This window comes from Trifolium pratense, linkage group LG5 (assembly GCF_020283565.1).
Source record: "Trifolium pratense cultivar HEN17-A07 linkage group LG5, ARS_RC_1.1, whole genome shotgun sequence".
Taxonomy (NCBI): domain Eukaryota; kingdom Viridiplantae; phylum Streptophyta; class Magnoliopsida; order Fabales; family Fabaceae; genus Trifolium; species Trifolium pratense.
The window spans coordinates 10,380,101-10,406,617 of record NC_060063.1 but is presented as its reverse complement, the minus strand read 5'-3'; the positions used below and the strand labels follow the sequence as shown (position 1 = coordinate 10,406,617).

At 36.2% G+C, this 26,517-nt stretch overlaps 1 protein-coding gene and 1 long non-coding RNA gene across 2 annotated transcripts; one reads left to right on the top strand and one right to left on the bottom strand.

Moving 5' to 3' along the window:
- The first annotated feature begins 363 nt into the window (after nt 1–363).
- On the top strand, nt 364–2,186 carry LOC123885457. Its single transcript, XR_006801163.1, has 2 exons — nt 364–460; nt 2,111–2,186. It is a non-coding gene; the product is annotated as an uncharacterized LOC123885457 (long non-coding RNA).
- An 18,064-nt stretch (nt 2,187–20,250) lies between these two features.
- LOC123886025 lies at nt 20,251–22,159 on the bottom strand. The gene is made up of 2 exons (XM_045935362.1): nt 20,312–22,159; nt 20,251–20,265 (listed from the first exon to the last, which is right to left on the bottom strand). Exons 1-2 carry the CDS (start codon nt 22,157–22,159, stop codon nt 20,251–20,253), a joined length of 1,863 nt encoding a protein of 620 aa, XP_045791318.1.
- Nucleotides 22,160–26,517: the final 4,358 nt, after the last annotated feature.

Here is a 26,517-nt window from a genome sequence, read left to right as displayed (position 1 = left end):
AATAGTGTTGGGCTTGGTTTGTCATGAGATTTTTATGAGCAAGTGGCAAGGCAAGTGGGCTAGGCAAGTAGCAAGACCAAGTGATCTAGTGTGTGTGCATGTAGTGAGCTTGGTTTGAGTGGTGGCTAGGATCTTTCCTTGTTGAGCAAGAAGAATCAAGTGACCAAGAATTAATCTCACAAGATATTTATGATCATGAATAGGAAATCACAATTTCATTCATTCATTTTACTTTCCAAAACCGTGAGCCTCCTTTGCTTACTCCTAACCATCACCAATTTTTCATTCCTTAGCCAAATTCAATTATTAGAAGCTTGTTGGAACCATGAGGGTTCATAGATCATCATCCCTAAGCTAGGGCAAGTAAGAGAGCAAAGCAAGAGGGTGCTAGGACTTGAGAAAGGGAGGAACTCATGAGAGCTAGATCATGAGGAGCTTGAGGATTCATCAAATTTCTAAGGTAAGAGATTAGAATTCATGATTCTTGAGTGGCAAGGAGAGGGGAGATTGTCTATGTCTCCATTCCCGAACTCTCCCACTCAATTTCTTTTTAGACTTTTGATTAAGCTTTTGTATGTGAGTGTGATGTTCTTCATCATCACTTTGTATGTGTTAATCACTAGCTTGATTTCATGAAAAATATGTATGTATTTGAATCATGTTTGAAAAGTTTATGAAAGTTACTTAAAACCCAAGAAATTGGCATGATTTTGATTGTTTGATGTATTTGGAGGTTTGTAAGGGATGATTAATGTTCCTTGATACCATATATGTTTGAAATTGCTGTTTATAAGAATTTATAACATGTTTGAATGAATTTTTGAGCTGATTCAATGTTAAACCGCCTTAGAAAACTCAAGAACAGATGTTCTTCTGGTGTGGTTCGCTACCTGCTCGCTACAGCGAACACGCTCGCTAACACGCTCGCTAACAGCTCGCCAGTTGAGGTGTTGGCTCTGTTTCCGTTCGCTACCTGCTCGCTATAGCGAACATGTTCGCCAGTTGCTCGCTACCTTCTCGCTATAGCGAACATGTTCGCCAGTTGCTCGCTACCTGCTCGCTATAGCGAACATGCTCTCCAGTTGCTCGCTACCTGCTCACTAATTGGTTTTTGGCTCTGTGTCTGTTCGCCACCTGCTCGCTATAGCGAACAGCACTGTGACAGCAACTTTTTGTTAATAGTTGTAAGTGTAATTAGGCACTTGTAACATGGTTTAAGGGTATCCTTACATGATTGTTGATACATGTTGATACTGTTAATGCTTATTGTTAATCGTTATATGATTGATAAACGTGTATGCAATAAGTTGTAGTTTAAAGTGAGTAATGTGATGTTTTGGCATTAATTTGTAATGTTAAGTGAATGTGTTAGGATTGTGCTCCCGCATTCATAAAAGAGTAGCTTCGAGCTAAAGAATATCATATGGTTGATATGTGCATAAATACATGCATTCATGATTGTATGTGAACATTGGAAACTTGGGTTCCAATAACGAAAATGGATTATGTGTCCATAATGAAGCCGAGGATCGGATTAGATGAATTCATGAGTCCAGAGTTGCTATCCAACAGGATATAAAACTGTGTTGGCTTATCCAAGGGAGATAAGATGGTTCGGTAAGTTCCGACATATCCAGCAAGATATAAAACTGTTCTTGGTCCACCATTGGTGAGACACCTTGGTACCACATGCATTTAGTCATGTCTAGGGATGGCATGACAGTGAATTAATTGGCATTAGATGCATTAGGGTAAATGTGCATATTAATTGATAAGTGATAAATGTCATATGATTGACTAAGGTGTTGTCTGATGTTTATAATAGCTTTGTGCTAATTGTTGAACGTGTCTTGGTACAAGTGTAGAGTCCGTCATGACTATAAAATGAACAAGTGTAGAGTCCGTCATGACTATAAAATGAACAAGTGTAGAGTCCGTCATGACTATAAAAAGAATGATTAATTGGTAGTCGTATTTGTTGATGTATGTGTGTGAGTTAGAATATGTATGATAGTTCGAAAGTGTAAGACCTTTCTTATACTCGTATGATATGCGATTATGTTTTCTAACTCTCTGCTTTGTGTTAATTGCTGGACCTTTGGGGGTTCAGATATCCAGATTGACAGGTTATATGTTAGCTTGTCCGAGTAGCGTGGTGAAGCTCCGCTCTGATTGTGACACGGGGAGAAAAGGGGTTTTGTACATATATATATATATATATATATATATATATATATATATATATATATATATATATATATAAATTCCTTTAGAAAATTACTCTGTAATTGCTTATGTTTTCATATAAGAATTATTCTTGGTGAAAAGTATTGGTTTTGTATAACTTATAACGCATCGTGTTGATGCGGAGGATTTTGTATTTTGTGATATTCAAACCAGCGCTTTATAATCAGATTTTCAATTTTTCCGCTGCGTATTTTCGAAAAAGATTTTATAAAGGCAGAGTTAATTAAATAACGGGTTTGGGTGTTACATATATATTTCAAATAGATCAAATGTCACTTTGCCTTAGTTGGTAATTGACATACTGAACTATTTTCAAAAGTGGAACTTACACCCAAAATGATATAAATCAAATGAGTCCAAAATTCCTATCTATGGAATCTAGAAATGTGTGTCTCACTTATTAGTACTAAACAATATTAATTGCCACTAATTTACAAGGTTCAAATCTTATTTGATCCTTATTCATCATTGTTATAGATAAGGTTATCAAGTTGATGGAACTCAATTCCATTACTCAATTAGAACACTAGAATAGAAAACATTATTATTTGGATAATGAAACAACACTTGTCTATTATACAAACAAGTAGTCCTTTTAGGTCCAATGTTTCTATTATTAAATGAAACTTAATAACAATTATTTGGTTCCATGTCAAACTCAACTTCTACGATCAATGAAACTATTTCATTCTAAACGTAGGTTGACTTTATCTATAGTCAAATTTTCACTTCTTTAAAACAACTTTCAATATTTCAACAAATATGAAATTAACATCTAGTATCATATACCTAAGTTAAAAAGTGGATAATTTAACTTTCTATAACAAGGTCTATGAAGAAGTCTTACTTCTTTTTTCAACTTTAACTCTTTCAAAATCATTAGTAGTTTTTCTCGTATTTGAGAGAACGATTCTCAATACATGTACCAATTCAGAAACTCCTTTCTGAACTTTCTGTCCTTCCTAAGGACATTTTACAGTAAAATATAAAATATATGCCAAATATATCTAACTACGAAAATAAGAATATTTGTATCATGATTAAAACATATTTAACTAGGCCTTTAATTAAATACGCTCCCACTATTTTATTCAAAACAAATGACCCTCATCATTTGATTCGGAAAATCCCGTTGGAAGATCTTCTAGTGGATCGAGATCCATATTTCACTATGTCTTGAGTCAGCGTTGGCTGATCACCCAAAACATAGTTATTTAGGTAGGAACTCCTTCCAATTGTATCTTATACAATTCTCGAATATTTCAATTGGGTGAATAACTCCTTATTCTAATCCATCTTATGGATCATTCCCAATTCTTGCTTCTAAACATATATAATCTCATTATATTTTAGCTTAGTTAAGTTCGACCCGATATTTTAGAAATTGGATATTACTTTTATCCCATCGCGCCTTACTAATGTAAAACATGCACTTCGCGTTGGACGAACCCACAATATTTGACACTAGTCTTGACGAGTTCTAAAATACGGAAAGCATAAACTTAATATTAACCTTGAGGGAATTTTAATTAGTTTGATCTCACCTCACCACGTCTTATATATCACATATATTCGCACTCCAATCATTCAAGCATGCATAACAATTATACAAAGTAAAAGTGACATGATTATGGCCCCTAACGCAATGATTTTCTCAAGCCAATGAGAACATCTTAAACTAACCCTAGGAACGACCTTGCTTCTCCAAGCTTGACTTCCATGGTTGCTTTAACGTCACCTGTCCTATTGTCTCCTTGTCATTCTAATTACATTACATAAATAAGAAACTCGTTTTACATACGAGGGATTGGATGAGAAGAGAATGTACATATAGAATAGAAGAGAGAGGCACGACACGCAGGCCGTATTTTAAAATTCCAAAATTTAAAATAAAAGACTAAGGCCATAATCATTTACCAAAACAATAACAATAACAACAAACATACTTCATTATTATTATTATTATTAGCACTTCTTAATTAAATAAATAAAATTAAAACTTGGCATTATTAGATTTCAAGTAAATTAAAAGGTTAGCAAATCAAATATTTGCTAAAATAATATCTTTTAAAACAATTTTAAAGATAATCTCGATCTTTTAATTTAAAAGGAAATCTTGTCCATATTCTTGGCTTTATTATTTCCAAAACAAATAAAGCTAAAATTATGCAAATCTTTTATATAAATTCAAAAGATCATATCTGATATTGAAACTATTTCAAATCATAATCTTTTAAACTTAAAATTAAATCTGGTCCAAATTTTAGCTTTATTATTTCCAAAACAAATAAAGCTAAAATTATGCAAATCTTTTATATAAATTCAAAAGATCATATCTGATATTGAAACTATTTCAAATCATAATCTTTTAAACTTAAAATTAAATCTGGTCCAAATTTTGGCTTTATTATTTCCAAAACAAATAAAGCTAAAATTATGCAAATCTTTTATATAAATTCAAAAGATCATATCTGATATTGAAACTATTTCAAATCATAATCTTTTAAATTTAAAAGGAAATCTTGCAAACCCTAATCGGTACCTCATAACGGCACAACACTTGCACCATAATGAGCCCTAATGTGACTGAGCGTTCATCCTCTCAATAGTACGGTGATTGTGTAATCGTTATGGTGATTTAGTGGATGCTTCACCAGATACGGTTCCGAAGTATCAAACACTAATCATCACAACATATACCAAACACATGACTATTTAATTAGATGATTGTTCATCATATCAACATTTGATATAATCACATCACAATTATATATATCATATATATATATATTCATGACCGATTGATCATGTTACTACCATAGCAACATTTAATATTATCATATTAGAATTATATATATCGTATATATAAATATAGGACCCATTAATCATGTTACTATTTGTACAGATAATCACCCATTCGTGATGCTTCACCAGATACGGTTCCGAAGCTCAACAAAATTGGATCATCATTAACAAAACAAACACGATGCCAATTTTAATTTACTTGATTATTTAATTGATTCAAATATGTTTAAACAGAATCGTGATCAAATCAAAATAATTTTAAAATAAGTAGTACAAGGTAGTAACCTTGGTCGTTTCGCAAGGACTCACAATCGGTTTAACAATGTTAGAATCAATTTAAAGATTGCAAATTGGGGGTTTTCGGTTTTGAAAACAGTAACAACAATAACGAATTTAATCAATGTGAAAGTAATCAATCCATTGGTTTTAGGAAATCTTGTTTATCATCTATCCTAGGTTCTCATAAGATTGTTCGTTAGTTTATGCTGGGCTGATTATAGAACTAATTTAACAAGCGAAAATCAATTCTATAAAGAATCGTTGATTAAGCACCAACGTGTTCAATTGACTATGGAGATGATCAAGCGTCACCGATAACATAGATAAAATCATAACAATAATTCATTCAGCCCCTTTTTACAAGCGAAAAAGCATATATCAATTTCTATTCAAATTAATTTATACAAGCGATGAATGAATTCGAATGGTCTCGATAGTATGAATATGAAACAGAATAATGAAGCATCAATTGTATCAAACTCATACATAAAGAAGGAGACACGAAAATTGATATATGATAAGCATAAACATATGAATTGATAATAAAACCGAACCTCAAGAATCAAGAACAAAATTCCTTACACCAATGGATTGAAAATAAGTTTAGTTCTCCATGAAGGTAGTGGCTGCTCTGGGGATTGGTTTCTCGTGAAATCAGAATGAATAACCCTAGCTGCCTTTTTTTCGGTTTAAATAATACATGGAACGGGCCTTAAAACAATTGGGCCGAAAAATATAAAGTTGTGCTGAAATTAAATTCGTCTGGAACATAAACGCAATTATTTGACACACTTGCGCTCCGAACTGGGTTTTGGCCTCAACATGAAAGTCGTAGCTCTTGATCTCAGCTTTCCAACGCATCTTCCCGCGTCTCAATCCGATATTTGTAACTCCAGTTATGACCTGCGGACCGGAAGGGTGTCAAAGTGCTATTTATTCATAAATTAAGTGCGAAAATAAAATAGAGTTAGAAATAAACTTAAATATAAAAACACCTTAAAATAGTGAAAATAGTAAATTAAACCATAGGAATACACTAGTACAATAGTAGAAGAATGTGCATTAAAATGCACTGATCAAATTCCCCCACACTTGAACTTTTGCACTCCGAGCAAAACTCAAATGAAAAACTTAAAAACAAATCACAAGCAGTCAACATATTCCAGGTTTCAAGCTTCAAACCTTGGGTCAAAATTCAAAGATTGACACAATTCTTATCTATCAACTTTCAATAATAATCTTGCGTGTGTGTGTGTACTGTCTCCCACTGTCAACCAAAGTAATGTCAAGATCCCTCTCTGAAACTACCATTCTAGATGCTAAGCTGTCATTCTTTTCCTATAATTTCAGATTTAACCAGAATTTCAGACTAGGGGGGGCTATTTCTTTTCAAGAGATCCAAAGCTTTTCAACATCAACTCAGGGGCAACTACTTTCAAGCTTTATTATTGTTTATTATTATTTATTGTTTTTAAGCTTTAGGTACTACTCCACCTTTTCACCTGACGGGATCTTACTTGTAATAAGTCCAACCTGTTACTCAGAGTAGAGCATCCTACACAGCACTTGTTCCTCCAGTTTCGGGCACAGGAACTTGTTCCTCCAGTTTCAGGCACAGGAACTTATTATATTCATTAGTTTTAGCTCTTAAGCAGTTTCCCTTTTTCTCAATTAATAGCAATGATCGGTCCATCTGTTACTCTAGCCTTTCCCCCACACTTAGTTCTAATCATACCCTCCATTATATTCAAATTAGAGAACTTAGTCTAAAGAATAAATATTTCAGAGGTTTATCTAGACATTACTAAGTTTGACAGTGTTCAAGCAGTTGTGCATTAAGTTGCAAAGACTATCATGTCAAGTATCAAAACAAAAAACTCCAAAAATTTCACTGACCCTACAGTTATCTGCCCTAGCCTTAGAACATGTGACTACTCATGACAATTTATTTTATTTTTTTATTTATTTATTTTTTTAAAACACAAAAATGTAAATGTAAAATGTCCCTCCCCCACACTTAAACCAGACAGTGTCCGCAATGTAATCTAAACATAAAGTGAGAGTAAAGGAAGGAACACACCCAAGGGGCTAAAGTGTAGCGGCTGGTGCTGGTGCTTCTATGTCTGGTGGTTTTGGTGGAAGCCCTTCCACACTTTTATGGAGCAGCTTCAACCGCTGTCCTTTTGCTTTGAAAACCTTGCCAGTACCTGTACTTTTAATTTCTATAGCACCAGAAGGAAAAACATTAGTCACGACAAAGGGGCCAATCCACTTGGATCGAAACTTACTAACCATATCTTTCAGGCGAGACTTAAACAGCAAGACTTTTTGGCCAACAGAAAATTTCTTTTTGGAAATCATCTTATCATGGAAGTGCGTAGTCTTTTCTTTATCATGGGAGTGTTTGGTTGGGGCAGCCGGAATGTCAAGAACTTTAACCGTACAGACTGCCTCATTGACAACAACTTCACCTGTATGAATGTTATTATCCTGCAAATCAGATTCAATCTTAGCACAAACAGAGCAAAGGTTAGTGTTAGTAACTAAATCCATATAAAAAACAGAATGTTCTTCCACGGGATGTTTCATGGCATCAAAAATGTTAAACTTAGCGACAATGTCGCCAAACTCCATGGATATGGTTCCATCATAAACATCAACTTTTGTTCTTGCCGTTCTCATGAATGGTCGGCCTAGAATGATGGGTGCCCTGCTGGAATTTGTTGGAACAAAATTGATTTAAAAATGTTAGCCCCTAAATCTATAAAGGTTTTGATGATAACAAAGTATTAATAAACAATTGGAAGGACTAAAAATTTATTTTAAGTGTGCAGATATAAGCATCAGATAAGCTCTGAGTGAAGCTCAGAGGATGTGAATTCAGAAGTTCACAAGCACTCAGAAGATGTTCGACTTCAGAAGTTACAACATTCAGAGGATGAAGACTTCAGAACTTCTTGTCTGACTACAAGCTTCATCAAACTCTGAAGAGCTTCTTGAAATCTGTGAAGATTCTCTTTGCAAGTCAACTCTTCTACCAATGAAGAAAAGGACCTTTCAAGCCTGATCAGTTCAGATACCCTCAGTTTGTCTGTACTCTATTGAGAACGTGGGTCTTCAGTTTTGTTAGCTGAATAAGGAAAGTCCACTCTGCAGTAGTCAAAGTAGCTGAAACTCTTACTCAGTTTTGGTTACAAACAAACTGCATCAAGACAGGCTGCTTGAAGACAAAAGTTTTCTACTCCAACGGCTCCTTTGCAACGACTCTTTTCTAGTGGTATATATACTAGAAGAATCAGCTACAACAATATATAGAATTATCAAGATTTGAACTCGTGCTGAACAAAACTCTGAATTCTGTGTATACAAGCTCTGAACCTCTTATCAAGTGCTTTTGCACTTTAGTCAAATACTCTGTACTATTTGTATTTGCTCTCTTTAGGTTCATCTAAGAGCATTTGTATATTTTCATATACTTTACTATTACTTGAGGAAACTTAAGCTTGTGTGCTTAAGTGTGAAGTCTTAAGCTTGTGTGCTTGAGCATTGTTGAGAAGTCTCTTGCTTGTGTGCTTGAGCAGGTGTAATCTTGTGTGATTATAGTGAAATCCCTTGGAAGTGCAAGGGGACTGGACTACTCTCGTTTTGTGAGAGGAACCAGTATAAATTGCTTGTGTGATCTTTCTCTCTCTCTCTCTTGTTATTATTTGTGTTATTTATCCGCTGCTAACGTAGTTGAGTTAAGAACTTGAAAAAGTTTTAACTTTGCTAAAACACAATTCAACCCCCCCCCCCCCCCCCCCTTCTTGTGTTTTCACACCTTCAATTGGTATCTAGAGGTCTGGTCTGTTACTTTCACTTAACAGTGAGACAGTAAAGATCTTGTGAGAACACTATGTCTGGAGGAGACGATAGTAGTACTAGAACAACCGGTGAAGCCGGTGAGGCCAGTGGTGCTGGTGGTGGTCCAAGAAATGCTTTTGGTTTTGACTACTTAAGTAATGAATCACATGAACATAGTGGCAATAGAAAAGCCCCTATATTCAATGGTGATGCATCATTATTTGAGTGGTGGAAGGAAAGATTGTATAGCAATATTACTGCTATTGATCATGAGTTGTGGGATTTGGTTGAGCTGGGAGTAACTTTTGAAAACTTAAATGAACATGGAAGATTGTCCATTGAGCATAGAAAGTTACTCACACCAGCTAACTTAAAGACCTACACTAAGCATCATAGAGTAAAGGACATTGTTGTTGGTGCTATTAGACATGAGGATTATGTCAGAATAGAGAACAAGTCTACTGCTAAATCTATCTTTGATTCTATGTGTGCTACCTATGATGGTAATGAAAAGGTTCAAGAGGCTAAAGCTAGTCTTTTGATAAGGCAATATGAACTATTCACTATGCAACAAGATGAAAACATTGAGACTATGTTTACAAGGTTTCAAATCCTTGTATCTGGTCTTAAAGCTCTTAAGAGAAATTATTCCACCTATGACCATGTTCAGAAGATTCTGAGAAGTCTTCCTATTGCTTGGAGACCCAAGCTCACTGCAATAGAGGAAGCTCAAAATCTCAAGACTCTGAGTCTTGAAGCTCTGATAAGCAATCTCAGAAGCCATGAGATGGTTCTGGATGCTGACTCAGAAACTAAGAAGAAGTCCAAGTCAGTGGCTTTACAGTCAACTAGGACTACTTCTAAGGCTCTTAAGACTCAGCTTCTTGATATTGAAGAAGAATCTTCTGCTGATGGTCAAGAGGATGAGATGAATGAGGATGAGTTTGCTTTATTCACCAAGTTTCAGCAATGGAACAGATTTAACAAAAGAAATTTCAGAGGTAACAGCTCCAAAAATTTTGTCAGCAAAAAGGATGATCAGAAGAACTGCTTCAACTGTAAGAAGCCCGGACACTTTATTGCTGATTGTCCAGAAATGTCTGCTAAAGACAAAAGCAAAAGATACAGCTCAAAGAAGCAACAATTCAAGAGTAAATTGAGAAAGAGTCTGATGGCTACCTTTGAAGAGCTATCATCTGAGGAAGAAGTTGAGGAAGAAGAAGAGGCAAATCTAGCCCTGATGGCTTCAACTAACTCAGATGCAGACTCAGACGATGAATCAGAATCAGATTCAGAAGTAACTGATGAGGTATTTTCTGACTGCTCTAAATCTCAACTTATAACTGCACTTAACAAGGTCATTGAGAAACATCTCAGAGTGTTAAGTAAACAAAAAGTTTTACAAGAAAAGCTTAACACTCTGACTGAACAAGCAGAACATTTTCAAGGTCTATATCAAGAAACTCTGAATAGAGTAAATGACTTTGAAAAGGGTTGTGCTGTTTGTCACAAACCTATTGATGAGCAGGAAATAGCTCTTCAACAGTTTGTGCATCTCAACCTTGGTAAGAGCAAAGCTGCTAATCTTGTTTATAATGTCATGAGACATAGAGGAGAGGGACTTGGCTATGAATATGGTAGAACATATTCAAAGCTGAAGACCTCTGCCAAAAAGGTTGGAAAATCTTGGGTTTATTATGTTGTTCCACAAAGTGAAGAGGGAAAGAATCTTGGTAGTGTTGAAAATGACAAAGATGATCTGAGTAATTTAGAAGCTGACAGCTCAGAGGAACCCAGTTCCTCAGGATTTGGAGAAAGAAGTTCAGAAGATAGAAGTTGTTCAGAACCTGAGAACATCAGTTCAGAAGTTCTGAAAGCTTCAACATCTGAGACTTCAAATTCTGGACCCAAAGGAACTTCAGTACCTGAAGCTAGTCAATCTAAAAGATCAGAAGTTTTTAAAAGAAAAAATTCTAAATCTCAGATGGAGTACAGGACTCAGATTATTTATGATTCTAGAGTCAGTAGATATAATCAATCAGAACATGGGATTGGTGATAAATACAAACCCTGGAATCATAAACAATCCAAATCCTGGAATAATAACAGATTTCAAAAGAGAAAGTTTCAAAAAGGTCATTATTCCAAACCAAGATTTTTCTCTAACACTAGACAACATAGTAAGCATGTATGGACTAACAAGCGTGGACCCAGAAGATGGGTACCAAAAGCTGAAATAATGTATCATTCAGATTTACCAACTAGGAAAGGATATGTCCTACCTAAAGTATGGAAACAAGTCCTATGCAAAGGAAGAAGGGCTTATGTCCTAGACAAATGGTTGACAAGTTCTCAAGTTAACAATCAGAACTTGAAAAATGAAGAGGAAGAATACTGGGATGACTTTATCATTAACCTTGATGAAGAGTTCTATCGCAATGATTAAAGTTGTTTCTCATACAGCCTGCCACTCAAAGAAGTATCATGAATCATTCATGGTATCTGGATAGTGGATGTTCAAGGCATATGACTGGTGACAAACAACTATTTTCTAAGCTGACTATGAAAGAAGGAGGATCTGTTGGCTTTGGAGGTAATCAAAAAGGAAAGATAATAGGTACAGGTACAGTAGGTAATTCTTCCCTATCTATTAATGATGTTTGGTTAGTTGATGGACTTAAGCATAATCTATTGAGCATAAGTCAATTTTGCGACAATGGTTATGTAGTCATTTTTAATAAGGAATCATGTACTGTAACCAAACAATCTGATAATTCCATTATATTCAAAGGTCTTAGAAAGAACAATGTTTATAAAATTAATCTTTCTGATTTGAATGAACAAAAAGTGATGTGTCTTTTGACTTTGAGTGAAGAAAAATGGGTCTGGCATAAGAGGTTAGGCCATGCTAACTGGAGATTAATCTCTAAGCTTAGCAAGCTTGACCTTGTCAGAGGTTTACCAAAAATCAAATATCACTCAAACACACTTTGTGGTTCTTGTCAAAAAGGAAAAATTACAAAATCTTCTTTTAAACCTAAAAACATTGTTTCTACCTCAAGACCATTGGAACTTCTTCACATTGATCTTTTTGGGCCAGTTCACACTGCCTCTATCAATGGAAAGAAGTATGGATTAGTAATTGTTGATGATTACAGCAGATGGACTTGGGTAAAATTCCTAAGAACAAAAGATGAAGCTTATGATGAGTTTAGCATCTTCTGCAAACAAATTCAAAATGAAAAAGGCTACACTATTTTAAAAGTTAGAAGTGATCATGGTGGAGAATTTGAAAATGAACCTTTTGAAAACTTTTGTGAAAAATATGGCATTCTGCATGAATTCTCTTCTCCTAGAACTCCTCAACAAAATGGGGTGGTAGAAAGGAAGAATAGAACTCTGCAAGAAATGGCCAGAACCATGATGCATGAAACAAATGTAGCAAAGTTTTTATGGGCAGAAGCTGTAAACACAGCATGTTATGTTCAAAATAGAATCTATATCAGATCTAAGTTGAACAAAACTGCTTATGAATTGTTCAAAGGAAGAAAACCTGATATTTCTTATTTTCATCAGTTTGGATGTACATGTTATATCTTAAACAACAAAGTCCATCTAAAGAAATTTGATGCTAGAGGTTATAAGGGTATTTTTATAGGATACTCTGAACGCTCAAAAGCATACAGACTGTATATTTCTGAAACACATACTGTGGAAGAAACTATGCACGTCAAATTTGATGACAAAGAGCCTGACCAAGTGTCAGAGCTTGTGGAAGGTTTGTCTAGATTTCAGGTATCAGAGGATCAATATTCAGATATTCCAAACTACTCAGAACATCCATTCTCTGAAGAACCTCTGAACACAACAGTTCCTACAGACTCTGAACAACAAAGAACTGAAGCAACTGCTGAACCTGATGTTGATGAGTCTGAAGATGATGAGCCCCCAAGAAATACCTTCAAATACAAATCATCACATCCAGAGGAACTGATATTAGGCAACAAGGATAGTCCAAGGAAGACAAGATCTCAACTAAGAAATGAGGAATCATTAGTTGGTCTTATCTCAATGATGGAACCTTCAAAGATTGATGAAGCTCTGAAAGATGATGCTTGGATTGTAGCAATGCAAGAAGAGCTGAATCAATTTCAAAGAAATGATGTCTGGACTCTAGTGCCCAAACCTTCACACAAGAACATTATTGGAACAAAATGGGTATTCAGAAACAAGCTGAATGAACAAGGTGAAGTGGTAAGAAACAAGGCTAGATTGGTTGCACAAGGTTATAGTCAACAAGAGGGGATTGACTATACTGAAACCTTAGCACCAGTTGCTAGACTTGAAGCAATCAGGTTACTTCTATCTTATGCTGTTAATCATGGAATAACCTTGTATCAGATGGATGTTAAAAGTGCCTTCTTAAATGGTTTTATTTCTGAAGAAGTGTATGTTAAGCAACCTCCTGGTTTTGAAGATGTCTCAAACCCAGAACATGTTTTTAAATTGAAGAAATCACTGTATGGTCTGAAACAAGCTCCAAGAGCTTGGTATGATAGACTCAGTAATTTCCTTCTTGAAAAGGGTTTTGAAAAAGGAAAGGTTGACTGCACACTCTTTAGAAAAACAACCAAAGAAGACATTTTAATCATTCAAATTTATGTTGATGATATTATCTTTGGTTCAACTAATGCTTCTTTGTGCAAGAATTTTTCTAAGATAATGCAGGATGAATTTGAAATGAGCATGATGGGAGAATTGAAATTCTTTCTTGGAATTCAAATCAATCAGAAGAAGGAAGGAACTTATGTTCATCAATCAAAATATACCAAGGAACTTCTGAAGAAATTCAATCTAGATGACTGCAAGATAATGAACACTCCTATGCATTCAACTACCAACATGAGCAAGTCAGATGATGAAGGAAAAGTAGATCAAAAGGTCTACAGAGGTATGATTGGTTCCTTACTCTATCTGACAGCCTCTAGACCAGATATTTTATTCAGTGTATGCTTATGTGCAAGATTCCAGTCAGATCCTAGAGAATCTCATCTTACAGCTGTAAAGAGAATCTTTAGGTATCTGAAAGGAACAACTAATCTTGGACTTCTCTATAAGAAATCCAATGATTATGTGCTAAATGGATTCTGTGATGCTGACTATGCTGGAGATAAAATTGAAAGAAAATCCACAAGTGGCAATTGTCAATTTGTTGGTGAAAACCTTATCTCCTGGGCTAGTAAGAGACAAACTACTATAGCTTTGTCTACAGCAGAAGCAGAATACATTTCAGCAGCTAAGTGTTGTACACAACTACTCTGGTTAAAATATCAGTTAGAAGATTATCAGGTAAGCAGTAACAATATTCCTTTATATTGTGACAATACTGCAGCCATTCATTTATCTAAAAATCCTATCCTACACTCTAGAGCCAAACATATTGAAATTAAACACCATTTTATCAGAGATTATGTTCAGAGAGGCATTATAGATATTAAGTTTGTTGATACTGAAAATCAATGGGCTGACATATTTACTAAAGCCTTACCTGTTGAAAGATTTGATTTTATAAAGAAACATCTGAACATGTTTTCAATCTCTGAATGAAAATTCTTTTGGGCTTTTAAAGTGTAAGAGGTTATGTATATCAGAACTTATGATTCAGATCATCTGAAACACAAGCTCTGAAGTACTTAACTCTGATAGAGAATTTTAAATATCTCAGAGGCTCTGAACTATTTAAGTGGGAAACGTTTAGTATTCACTGCTGAACAGTTGTCCATTAAAATAGCAGTTACCGAGTAAATTTCTGCACGTGGTCTACGTGTGTCAGGTAGTGGGTGGTTAATGATGATTTTTGGTATTCAACCTTCTGTCAATTAGCGTAACTTCCCAAATTTGCTATTTTCATGTTAACTGTGTGCATTTAAATAAAACTTACACTATACACTTGCACACTTCTCACTCTCACAACCTACACTTTCTTTTTCTCTCTAAACCTCCAACAAACTTTCTTTCTCTCTCGTTAGTTTCCAAACCCTACCCTAATCTCCAACAATGGCCGGACCTTCATCTTCTTCGTCAACTAAGATTCCACCATTTTTGTTCAAGAACCTTCAGATTGTTGGGAACGAGATGGAATTCCCAGAATCTGAACTCACGTTTCTGTCAGAGAAGATAGTTGATTTCGACAGCTTGAAAGCTAATGGTTTCGACGTTAAGCCGTACTTTATCACTCAAGGTTGGGATAAGTACTTCGACATGCTTAACGGTCCTATCTACCCAGATTTGTTGAAGAAATTCTGGATGAAAGCAAAGGTGTTTGACAAGCATGAAGCTAAGAAGGAAGAGCTTGCTGCAATAGAAAGGGATCCTAGTCTGAAGGGTAAAACTAGGAAGGAAATGGGTCTGCTGGAATATACAGGTGTACAGATTAGGTCTAACATCTGTGGAATGAATATGAGTCTCTCGCCCATTCATTTCAATGCTCTTCTTGGTCTGCCTAACTCTGGGATAGAGTTAAATGTTTTTGAAAAGGATACAAGATACAGAGATGATCTTCTGCATCTCATCTGCACAGACTTCTCCTTGAAAGGGAAAGTAAAGGGATTGACTGATGAATGTAGAGTTCTCTTCAAAATCATCTTAGCAACTATCAGTCCAAGGGTTGGTGGGACTGATACAATCTCCTGGACTCATCGTCATCTGCTGTATATCCTTCTGACAGGAAAGAAGGTAAATCTTGGAGATTATTTCTTTGAAAGGATATGTGAAGCCGTTTTTGCAAGTAAATCTCAGAGGAAAACTACTATAGTTTATCCTAGGTTGTTGTCAGACCTTCTGCATCAAGGTCATGTTGTTCAGAACTTAAAGAAATTTCACCCAGAACTTGTGGAGAAGAAGTTCACACCTGAAATTCTACATGCTAGTTTCCTTACTAAGATGCGTCTTATTGCATCTAAGCCTGTTGCACCTCCACAAGAGCTATCTGCTAAACTTGAAGATCGTCTGTATGTGGATGGATATCCAGTTATTTCAGAAGCTGATGCTGAGCACATCATTCAGGACTATTTGGAAGTGCTCAGAGAAGAAGGATTCGTTGTTGATAGAAGTATGATTCCTCCTGCTCCTGCAAATTTGTATAATCCTACAAGGAGACCTAAGAGAAAGGCTGTTTCTCAAGCTGATCAACCTAAGCCAGATCTCTTGGCTCAGAAGAGGATTAAAATGGAGCAAGCTGATGCTGAAAAGAGAACCAAAAAGAAGCATGAAGAAACTGCAACCAAGGCTGCTGAAGGAGCTTCCAAAGAGCCTATAATTGTTGAAGTTGACAGCTCATCTGAAGAGTCTGCATCTGAAGATGAGACTGAGTCTGATGAAGAGACACTAGCTGAAAGAATTCGTAGAAGACCTGTTCCTGTTCCTAAAGATAAAGGTAAGTCTTCTAAGTTTGTCTTTACTGAAGCTGAAATTGGGATAGGTTATACCAAACCTCTTAGGACTATACTTCCTGAACCCACTATCATTCCAACCTCTGATAACCCTCTGTCTGAACTAGAAAAACATCTTAGTCCAGACCCTCTGAATAATCAAACCTTCACCCAGAAATCTTCATCATCCCCTAAACCACAATCACCTCAAACCCAATCACAAAAAGAAACTCCTACCATTCCATCATCTGAACCACAATCGCATATTCCAATCACTGAACCAACCTCTCCCACAAAACAACCCTCTCCACATAAATCTCCTGAACCAACAGCTGAACATAAATCTCCTAAACCATCCCCTGAACACATTTATCCTGAATCAACCTCTGACATCTCATCATCTGAATCAACCCCTGAACCAAATCCTAACCCAAATGCTGAACACGCTTCTCCTGAGCGTATTCACACTTGTGCTCCTAAGCCTTCAGAGGCAGAAGTTGTTATTATTGATAACCCTGCTACTGAAACACTAAACCTCTCTACCATTCCCAATCCTTCACCCTCATCATCTAACCCTTTTAGTAATCTATCAACTCAGTTTCATGATGACTTACTTAGATTATCTAAGATAAAGGACAGGTTCTTAGTTTGTCCCTCTGATGTGGATTTAGAGGTGTCAAGAATTAAGGCAAGGATTTGCAACGCTTTGGATGATGCTGCTGAAGAGATTAAGGCTGTTGTTGGTAAGAGGGATCTGGATGTGATAAGCTTCATGAAGGCCAGTTTGGCTAGGGCTGAGTTAAAGAGGTTAACGTCTTTCAATCATGTAGAATCTGAGCGTGCTAAGCTTGAAGCCATTGCTGCTGCTGAACAGCGTTTATCTGCTTTCAAGGTTTGCTGGATTGATTCCAAGCTTTTTCAGAGTCTTGAAGCTCACAGGGTTGAGAAGGAACGTCTGGAAGAAGCTGCTGCTAGAGTTGCCCAGTTGGAATTTGAGCTACATCAAGAGGATGTACTGGATGTACTGAACCAGGATGATGTCCTGATGATTGATTATCCAGAGGAAGGTGAACCCTCTGATAAAGGCAAGGCACCTTTGGTTGAAGAACAAGCGCCTTTGGTTCAAGATCAAGCTCATGTGGTGGTTAATCAGTTGCAGATCTTTCAAGAAGCCCTGAGGGAACAGCAAGAAGGTTTGGAAAGGCAAAGAGCTGCTCACCAAACATTGGAAACCAAGGTGGATGGTTTAGTTTCCAATGTGGGATCGCTGAATGACAAATTTGACCAACTCTTAGCTTTCCTTAAGAAACCCTAGGATTCTATGCACTTGTTTTAAGTTTTTTTCTGTTTTCTTATTATCTTCTGAACAATTTTATTTTAAGCTATTTTGTTTTTCTTGATTATGTGGTTTGTTATATTTTTGTTATATTTTTTGTTTGTTTTGCTTGTGCTAATTTTCTTTGATAAATAAGAACATAAGAACACAAGATGTTTTTAAAACGAAAATTTTTATTAATGATCTAACCATGTTGCGTACATTGGTAAAAAGAAAAAGAAAAAGACAACCTAATCCTAATCAGATGGATAATACTCAGAAGAAATCTCTGATTTCTCCTCAGCATCATCTGATGAAATTTCTATGGGATCTGGGTTTTGCTCTTCTTCTTCTTCTTCTTGTTCTTCTTCTGGAACATAGCCAGCCAAGAACTCAACATAGTCAGCATCATCTTCATTCTCTTCAGCTTCAGAATCTGATGAGATGATTATTATCTCAGCATCTTGTGGTTTCTTGTTGTCTTCTTTATCATTCTCATCTTTTTCGCGTTCTTCGTCTTCTTTCTTTCTCCTAAACTCTGCAATGCGTGAACTAAACCTTCTCATTATTCCTAATCTTTCTTGTTTTACTTGTTTATTCTTGTTTTTCCGTGAAGCAGGCATGTTAACTCGTTCACCTTTTATAAACCTTTGAGCGCGTTGTTTTTTCTGTTTTTGAAATTAATTCACCTTTGTAACAACCACTCTTCTTCTTTGACTGTCTTGGTTATATAAATTTTTTTTACTTTTTGATAATGACAAAAGGGGGAGTAGTTACGCATTAATTGATAAGTGATAAGTTCAAAAAAACTGAAACCACACTTTTATCTCGCTTTTATACGTTAAGTTAAAAGTTGTTACTTTTAAGTTGTTTTACGTAATTCAATGCGGAGACTAAGTTAGTTGAAACTAAAATAAATTTCATAAGTAAGGATAAGTTAAGAGTGCAATTTTAACTTAGCCTTATGAGACTTAGGGGGAGAGCTTGCAAACCTCTCACTCTGAAGAAAGATATGAAACTTGTTTTATTTCAAATTATCTTAATCTTATACTAAATTAAAATATCATGGATATAACCTAAAGTTTTGGCTTTAAGGAGTATCAATCTTAGGGGGAGCTTGCAAACCTCTTAAACCTAAGTGAAACATGATAAGTTAATTTAACAACAATTGTCAATTAATACTTATGTTTGTCATCATCAAAAAGGGGGAGATTGTTGGAACAAAATTGATTTAAAAATGTTAGCCCCTAAATCTATAAAGGTTTTGATGATAACAAAGTATTAATAAACAATTGGAAGGACTAAAAATTTATTTTAAGTGTGCAGATATAAGCATCAGATAAGCTCTGAGTGAAGCTCAGAGGATGTGAATTCAGAAGTTCACAAGCACTCAGAAGATGTTCGACTTCAGAAGTTACAACATTCAGAGGATGAAGACTTCAGAACTTCTTGTCTGACTACAAGCTTCATCAAACTCTGAAGAGCTTCTTGAAATCTGTGAAGATTCTCTTTGCAAGTCAACTCTTCTACCAATGAAGAAAAGGACCTTTCAAGCCTGATCAGTTCAGATACCCTCAGTTTGTTTGTACTCTATTGAGAACGTGGGTCTTCAGTTTTGTTAGCTGAATAAGGAAAGTCCACTCTGCAGTAGTCAAAGTAGCTGAAACTCTTACTCAGTTTTGGTTACAAACAAACTGCATCAAGACAGGCTGCTTGAAGACAAAAGTTTTCTACTCCAACGGCTCCTTTGCAACGACTCTTTTCTAGTGGTATATATACTAGAAGAATCAGCTACAACAATATATAGAATTATCAAGATTTGAACTCGTGCTGAACAAAACTCTGAATTCTGTGTATACAAGCTCTGAACCTCTTATCAAGTGCTTTTGCACTTTAGTCAAATACTCTGTACTATTTGTATTTGCTCTCTTTAGGTTCATCTAAGAGCATTTGTATATTTTCATATACTTTACTATTACTTGAGGAAACTTAAGCTTGTGTGCTTAAGTGTGAAGTCTTAAGCTTGTGTGCTTGAGCATTGTTGAGAAGTCTCTTGCTTGTGTGCTTGAGCAGGTGTAATCTTGTGTGATTATAGTGAAATCCCTTGGAAGTGCAAGGGGACTGGACTACTCTCGTTTTGTGAGAGGAACCAGTATAAATTGCTTGTGTGATCTTTCTCTCTCTCTCTCTTGTTATTATTTGTGTTATTTATCCGCTGCTAACGTAGTTGAGTTAAGAACTTGAAAAAGTTTTAACTTTGCTAAAACACAATTCAACCCCCCCCCCCTTCTTGTGTTTTCACACCTTCAGAATTAGTTTCTCCCTCCATGTCTAGAATGTAGAAATCTGCAGGAAGAATCAAGTCATTAACTTGCACCAAGACATCTTCTACCTTCCCAGCAGGGCGGGCATTGCTCCTGTTTGCTAATTGCACGATTAAACCTGTAGGCTGCAAAGGACCAAGATCAAGGTTATTATAAATAGAAGTAGGCATAACATTAATACCTGCTCCCAGATCAAGCATACAATTTTCAAACTTGTGATCCCCAATGGAACAGGGAATAGCAAAAACTCCTGGATCATCACACTTTTCTGGCATGGTTTGACTGAGAACTGAGACATTAGCTGAGGAACCAGTTTTGGGCTGAATGAAAGCAGAAACATTTCGTCCCAACCTGACTCTCTCATTTCCCTTCAACTTCCTCTTGTGTGTGCACAAGTCTTTCAGGAATTTTGCATATTTAGGAATCTGTTTAATTGCATCAAGGAGAGGAATGTTAACCGCACATTTTCTGAATACATCTAAAATCTCCTTGTCTTCCTCAACTGTCTTCTTGATATTTTTCTGCACCCTTTGAGGAAAAGGAATTGGTGGCACATATACTCTTTCTTTTTCGGGTTCGGTCTCAGTTGTAACAGAAGGAGGTTCAGGAGCAGATGATGATGCAACGGTTTTCTTCTTCTTTTTCTCTGGAGCTGGTTCTGACACTCTTCCAGATCGCAAAGTAATTGCACTCACATTCACATTCGGATTCGGCACTGTTTGTGCAGGAAGGTTACCAGAGCCCTGAGCTTGTAATTGGCCTATTGCATTAGCCATTTGTCCCATCTGTGTTGTCATGTGCCCCATCTGAGTTGTCAAGTTCTGAATGCTAACATCTGTTCGTTGTTGGTACTGTATGTTACTTGTAGCCATTTGCTTGACAAGGTCCTCCAATGAAGGTGAAGGGATGGCTGGTGGGGCAGAGGGGGCTGCAGCCTGTGACTGATTACCGTATCTGAGGTTTTGATGATTCCTCCAACTAGGATGATACTGGTTGGTGGAGAGGTCAGGATTGTTGTACCTGTTCTGATTGTAAAGGGCTGCTGCTGCTGCATATGCTTGAGGTAGCTCAGTTATTGTTTCATCCTGCAGAATAGGACATGTGTCGGTTGGATGTTCAGTAGAAGTACAAATGCCGCACACTTTAGCTATTTGAGGTCTATTAACTGCCAACTGTTTCACCAAGGAAGTAAGTTCATCAATTCTAGCATCAAACTTGGTTTCGAGCGCCTTGATGGAAGGAGAGGAAGACTGAACCTCATTCACACTTGCAGAATTATTTCTAGTTGTAAACTGTTGCGAGTTGAGTGACATGTTCTCGATCAAGGCCTTTGCGGCAGCTGGAGTTTTATCAACAAGTGCTCCACCACTAGCAGCATCCAAAATGTTTCTATCCATTGGTAGCAACCCCTCATAGAAATACTGGATGAGTAATTGCTCGGTGATCTGGTGTTGAGGACAACTAGAAACTAGCTGCTTGAATCTTACCCAGTATTCTGCCAATGATTCGTTTCCCTGCCTAATGCCGCATATTTCTTTTCTGATTGACGCAGCTCTAGAAGCGGGAAAGTATCTCTCTAGAAAGACCCTCTTCAAATCATTCCAAGTTGTGATAGAATTCGGCTCAAGATAGTACAACCAATCTTTGGCAGCACCCTGGAGCGAGAATGGAAAAGCTCTGAGCTTGATGTGATCTTCTGTTATACCTTCAGGCCTCAATGGTGTAGAACAAACAACTTGAAATTCCTTCAAATGCTTATGCGGATCCTCACCTGCAAGACCATGAAACTTGGGCAACAAGTGTATCAAACCAGATTTCAATTCAAAAGGAATATCAACGTCAGTATATTGGATGCATAGACCATTGTAATTGACATCAGGAGCAGCAAGCTGCCTTAGGGTTCTTTGTTCAGCCATGTTATCAAAAGCAAGTTTAGAATCAAATAAAGTATGCAAAGAGAAACTATGTAAGAATCAGAATCAGATTCGTTAATGAAACAAAAAGAAAGAAGAGATATGGTTAAAATAGATTCAGAAAAATATAAAAACACAAAATTTAGTCTAATTAAGTAAAATAAGAATTTTGGAAATTAGTTTGGAATTTTCTGAAACTATAAAAACAGAAATAAATTAAAATAAAATAGTAAAACACGGAATTTGGACTTTTTAGGTTTCCGTCACCTATTTTGTCTCAAAATAGGGGATTTTGAACTCTGATTTTTTTCTAATGAATAGGTACAGGAAACACTAGATTTGGAGAAGATTTTCCAGAAAACTGTTTTTTTACGAAAACTGATTATTAGGGCACGTAAAAGCCAGAAAACACGGGAAAGCAAGGCTAGAACGCAACCACACAGAAACTGAGTCTAATATTAGCAAATCAATTGAGAGTCCCCGGCAACGGCGCCAATTTGATCACCGTCGTTTCGTGATCAAAATAATTTTAAAATAAGTAGTACAAGGTAGTAACCTTGGTCGTTTCGCAAGGACTCACAATCGGTTTAACAATGTTAGAATCAATTTAAAGATTGCAAATTGGGGGTTTTCGGTTTTGAAAACAGTAACAACAATAACGAATTTAATCAATGTGAAAGTAATCAATCCATTGGTTTTAGGAAATCTTGTTTATCATCTATCCTAGGTTCTCATAAGATTGTTCGTTAGTTTATGCTGGGCTGATTATAGAACTAATTTAACAAGCGAAAATCAATTCTATAAAGAATCGTTGATTAAGCACCAACGTGTTCAATTGACTATGGAGATGATCAAGCGTCACCGATAACATAGATAAAATCATAACAATAATTCATTCAGCCCCTTTTTACAAGCGAAAAAGCATATATCAATTTCTATTCAAATTAATTTATACAAGCGATGAATGAATTCGAATGGTCTCGATAGTATGAATATGAAACAGAATAATTAAGCATCAATTGTATCAAACTCATACATAAAGAAGGAGACACGAAAATTGATATATGATAAGCATAAACATATGAATTGATAATAAAACCGAACCTCAAGAATCAAGAACAAAATTCCTTACACCAATGGATTGAAAATAAGTTTAGTTCTCCATGAAGGTAATGGCTGCTCTGGGGATTGGTTTCTCGTGAAATCAGAATGAATAACCCTAGCTGCCTTTTTTTCGGTTTAAATAATACATGGAACGGGCCTTAAAACAATAGGGCCGAAAAATATAAAGTTGTGCTGAAATTAAATTCGTCTGGAACATAAACGCAATTATTTGACACACTTGCGCTCCGAACTGGGTTTTGGCCTCAACATGAAAGTCGTAGCTCTTGATCTCAGCTTTCTAACGCATCTTCCCGCGTCTCAATCCGATATTTGTAACTCCAGTTATGACCTGCGGACCGGAAGGGTGTCAAAGTGCTATTTATTCATAAATTAAGTGCGAAAATAAAATAGAGTTAGAAATAAACTTAAATATAAAAACACCTTAAAATAGTGAAAATAGTAAATTAAACCATAGGAATACACTAGTACAATAGTAGAAGAATGTGCATTAAAATGCACTGATCAAATCGCAATTTAATCATAAACATGTTTAAACAATTTAAACATAAGTAAACAAAACAATCCGATTCAAGGTTTCGTAATTGGCTCTGACACCACTGAAGGGAAATCGTACTTATAGAAAGCAGCGGAATTTAAAATTTTGGATTTCCTTTCCTTAGATCATTACGAACTTGGAATGAATCAGTGATAGAATTGTTACCTTGGCGAAACAGAAACAACAAACTCTTTGCTTTGGTTAACGATCTCAGCTTGAAATGAGTAGCAAGAGGAGTGCTTACCGCCTTAGAATTTTCCATCTGGAATCTCTGCAGCACTCTTTTGATATAGTGTTCTTGTGACATCCAAAGTTTCTTCTCCTTTCTGTTACGCGTGATTCTTATGCCAAGAATTTGTTTAGCTTCTCCCATGTCTTTCATGGCAAATGACTCGCCCAACTGCTTCTTTAACCTGTCAATGTTAGAAATATTTTTCCCTACAATAAGCATATCATCAACATATAACAACAGGATAATGAAGTAATCGTTAGAAAATTTTCTAACAAAGACGCAATGATCTGAAGTAGTCTTCTTGTATCCTTGTTCAGACATAACAGACTCAAACTTCTTGTACCACTGCCTTGGAGCTTGCTTCAACCCATATAGGCTCTTTCTCAATCTACACACATAGTCTTCTTTGCCTTTAACTTGAAAACCATCAGGTTGCTTCATGTAGATCTCTTCCTCCAAATCACCATGAAGGAAAGCCGTTTTCACATCCATTTGCTCAACCTCTAGATCAAGAGTAGCAGCCAAACCCAACACGGTTCTAATTGATGACATCTTCACAACAGGTGAGAAAATCTCATTAAAATCAACACCCTTTCTTTGACGGAAACCTTCCACTACCAATCTGGCTTTATACCTTGGAGACTCAGAGTTACTCTCATGTTTGACTCTATATATCCACCTATTTTCCAAAGCCCTTTTGCCTTTAGGCAACTTCACTAAATAATAAGTGTGTTTATCATGCAAGGATTTCATCTCATCATTCATTGCATCCAACCACTTTTGATTTTCATCACTTTCCATGCCTTCTTGAAAATACTCAGGTTCACCCTCATCAGTCAAAGTCACATACTCATCAGAATTATACCTTGTAGAAGGTTGTCTCTGTCTGTTGGACCTCCTAAGTTGAACTTGAGATGATTCTGGAGCTTCACCAAGATTCTCATCCTGTGATATATCATCCTCCTCATCATTATCAGCTGGAATATATACCTCTTCTCCAAGTTGTTGATCATCAACATAATCATGTGGCTCACCATTTTGAACATCACCACCAATAGTATCCAGATTATGAACAGGCAACCGAACTGGATCAATATTAGACAAACTAACATCTTTCTCGGGTGTAGTTTGAAGGGAAATCGTACTTATAGAAAGCAGCGGAATTTAAAATTTTGGATTTCCTTTCCTTAGATCATTACGAACTTGGAATGAATCAGTGATAGAATTGTTACCTTGGCGAAACAGAAACAGCAAACTCTATGCTTTGGTTAACGATCACAAGCACCACACGATGGCAGTACCTCTAGCCGGTACACACGAACAGCTTCCTTCAACCTTCAGTGCTAGCTGCTATAAGATGAAGGCTTTTGGGAGTGCGGTTTAGGGTTTCAGAGAACTAGGGTTATTCTCTAAAATTTGTTTGTGAAGGAGCAGTGTCACAATTGAACTACACAAGCTTCTATTTATAGAGTTTCTTGTGTGGTTGATCAGTGCAATTTGGCACATATTTTATGGCTTTGTACTTTGGCATATTGGAAGCTTTTCTAGCCTAATATTAACTTTTTACCATGTTTCTAAACTTTGGGTCATAATTGAGCTCTAATGTATTTCTTTGATTAATTTTCGGATTTAATTGCATATTGATCCTGCTCACTCTACAGGTCATAACTTGAGCTACGAGTATCGGATTGAGGTGTGCGAATATGCGTTGGAAAGATAAGAGAAAGAGCTACAACTTTCATGTTAAGGCCAGAACCCAGTTCGGAGTGCAAAGAAGTCAAATATTTACGTTTATGTTCCAGACTTTATGAAAATAATGTAATTTCGGGTCAAACTTATGTTTTTCGACCCGTAGCTTTTTAAGCCCAATTTTCTATGAGTACTTAAGCAAAAACACAGCTAGGGTTTCAGAAGATTTCCGATTTCACGCAAAAAAATAGAAAAGAAAGGCTGCTACATTCTCATGGAGAACTAGCAACCCTAGGTTGATCCATTGGTATACGGGAACATCGTTCATGACTTCTTGAGGTTCAATTCTTAATAGTAATTCAGTTTATTTATTTATTGTCTTCTCTTATCAATTCATGCTCTTTATTTATTTATGAAACTCGAATATAGTGATGCTTAATCTCTATTTTGAGTTATATATTGTGAGACTTTTCGGATTGATTCATCGCTTGTATGACTAGTTCGAATAGGAATTGATATAGGTTTTTTTCGCGCTTAGCAAAAAAGGGTTGGTCGAAATCTGTCATGATACAAACCGTGTTCTAAGTGACGCTTGTTCACTACTCATGGTTAGTTGAACACATTCTTTGCTTAATCGAATGAATTCGTATAAACTGTTTATCGCTTGTATAATCGGTCTTATAAACCAACCAAGGCATGAATATATAAACAATATTTTATGTGAACCGAGGATAGAATCATAACGAAGTTTTCCTAAAACCAATGGATTGATCGTCTTTT

Bases quoted from the DNA above. Each gene is read 5' to 3' on its own strand.
- LOC123886025 (XM_045935362.1), bottom strand. From the start codon at position 22,159: ATGGCTGAACAAAGAACCCTAAGGCAGCTTGCTGCTCCTGATGTCAAT.